Below are 1740 nucleotides of genomic sequence, written 5' to 3'. Positions count from 1 at the left end.
GCCAATGATGTAGCAATCAAGAACTTGGCATAAACATTCTCGAAGATCCAAAAGTTACCTTGCCGTAGAAAATTGTTCCATGTACGCTGTTGTGCGCATATCTTGAATCTTATGGTTCAAGATGGAATTTCTCAAATTCAAAAAATTATTGAGAAGGTTCACGACACTATTGTATTTATCAACCAAAGTGAAGCAAGATTACAGAGTTTTGCAGAAATTGTGCAACAATGTACTTCACCATCGAGGAAACTTATTCTTGATTATAAAACTCGTTGGAATTCTACTTATGATATGTTGGCATGTGCATTAAAATTCAGGGAAGCATTTCCACGATATGCAGAAGCGGAGACATCGTATGATTGTTGCCCAACAACGGAAGAGTGGGATAGGGTGCAGAAAGTTTGCGAAATTTTGGAACCATTTAGCACAATTACTAATATCATTTCACGAAGTGATTATCCTACTTCTAATTTGTTTCTTGGTGGAGTTTACAGGGTGAAAATGGTGTTGGACAGGAATACAAATGACGAGAATGTGTTCATTCGGGACATGGCCGTGAAGATGAAGCTTAAATTTGACAAGTATTGGGGTGAATGTAATTTATTGATGGCCATAGCTAGTGTTATGGACCCAAGGTATAAGATGAGAATGATAGAATTTTGCTTCCCTAAGATTTACCCTTACAATGTAAGCGAACAAATTTCAAACGTTCGTGAGGCTTTGAATGAGCTTTATTCACATTACGTGGAGATGCATAAGGATGAAAATACAAGTCAAACTGTAGGAACTAGCTCAACAATATCCAACATAAGTAGCGTTTCTGACGCTAGTGACCGGGATACTAGTTGGAATGAATTTAACAACTATATGAGGAGTGTTGAAACTATCCAACCAGAGAAATCTGATTTAGAAGTTTATTTAGAAGAGTGTTGTTTTGTTTATAGTGGGGAACCATCCGCATTCAGTGCCTTGGAGTGGTGGAAGGTAAACCAATTAAAGTATCGTACATTGTCAAGAATAACTTCGGATGTTTTGGCAATTCTTATCAGCACTGTGGCTTCCGAATCTACTTTTAGTGCTGGAAATACTGTGCAGACTTTGCTTTGTGGTGGAGATTTGGTGCGTAATCTTTATGGCGTCAAGAAGAAGAGCAAAGTAAGTGCCTAATTAATAAAATCAGTACTTTAATTTTGCGTTCAAGATACGTCAATAAACGTTTAACATATCTTTTATAAAAAATTGCAGACGGAAAAGACAATAACTGTGGTGAATTTGCCTATTACCGATAGTAAAAAGTAGTAATCGTTTCGGGTATGAATGGTTCAATTACTCTTCCTGCTTGGTTTTGAATTTTTTATACGGTTCAATTGCTCTTCCTACTTGACATAAAACATTTTATTCCATGTATATGTCAGAATACTAATATTGTTGTTTCTTGTGTAGGTATTCTTGGACAATTTTGGCATTGGCAATGACAACTAGCAGAGAGAGTGACTGACGATATTTTCGCAACATACAATTGGTTATGATACTTTTGAATGAACAATTGGTTATCATTTATATTGAGGAAACAAATATTAAGAATTTTAAAGTGAACATCTTTACTTTTTTTGGTTGTGTTCGTTAACAGTTATTGTTGTATGTGACAAATGATCGGACGTTGTTTTGATTTGAAGTATTTTAATAAACGAGCTTAAAACGATCCGAGCTCGAGCTCGAGCAAGTGGAAAATTACTCGAA

General features: G+C 35.7%; 1 protein-coding gene across 1 annotated transcript; it reads left to right on the top strand.

The window, feature by feature from the left end:
* The first annotated feature begins 291 nt into the window (after positions 1–291).
* Positions 292–1498, top strand: LOC147537520 (zinc finger BED domain-containing protein RICESLEEPER 1-like). Its single transcript, XM_086642793.1, has 3 exons — positions 292–1155; positions 1246–1295; positions 1444–1498. Exons 1-3 carry the CDS (start codon positions 292–294, stop codon positions 1496–1498), a joined length of 969 nt encoding a protein of 322 aa, XP_086498919.1.
* Positions 1499–1740: the final 242 nt, after the last annotated feature.

The sequence above is a fragment of the Eschscholzia californica genome, unplaced genomic scaffold (assembly GCF_041429995.1).
Source record: "Eschscholzia californica isolate CP2 unplaced genomic scaffold, dmEscCali1.0.p SCAF_5, whole genome shotgun sequence".
Taxonomy (NCBI): domain Eukaryota; kingdom Viridiplantae; phylum Streptophyta; class Magnoliopsida; order Ranunculales; family Papaveraceae; genus Eschscholzia; species Eschscholzia californica.
This window is presented reverse-complemented; position numbering and strand designations above follow the sequence as displayed.

What these genes read in the sequence shown, in the direction of transcription:
- LOC147537520 (XM_086642793.1), top strand. Translation starts at nt 292, where the DNA reads ATGTTGGCATGTGCATTAAAATTCAGGGAAGCATTTCCACGATATGCA. An exon ending in GCGTCAAGAAGAAGAGCAAA is followed by an intron (nt 1,156 to 1,245) that starts GTAAGTGCCTAA and finishes AAAAAATTGCAG; the next exon opens with ACGGAAAAGACAATAACTGT. An exon ending in CCTATTACCGATAGTAAAAA is followed by an intron (nt 1,296 to 1,443) that starts GTAGTAATCGTT and finishes TTTCTTGTGTAG; the next exon opens with GTATTCTTGGACAATTTTGG.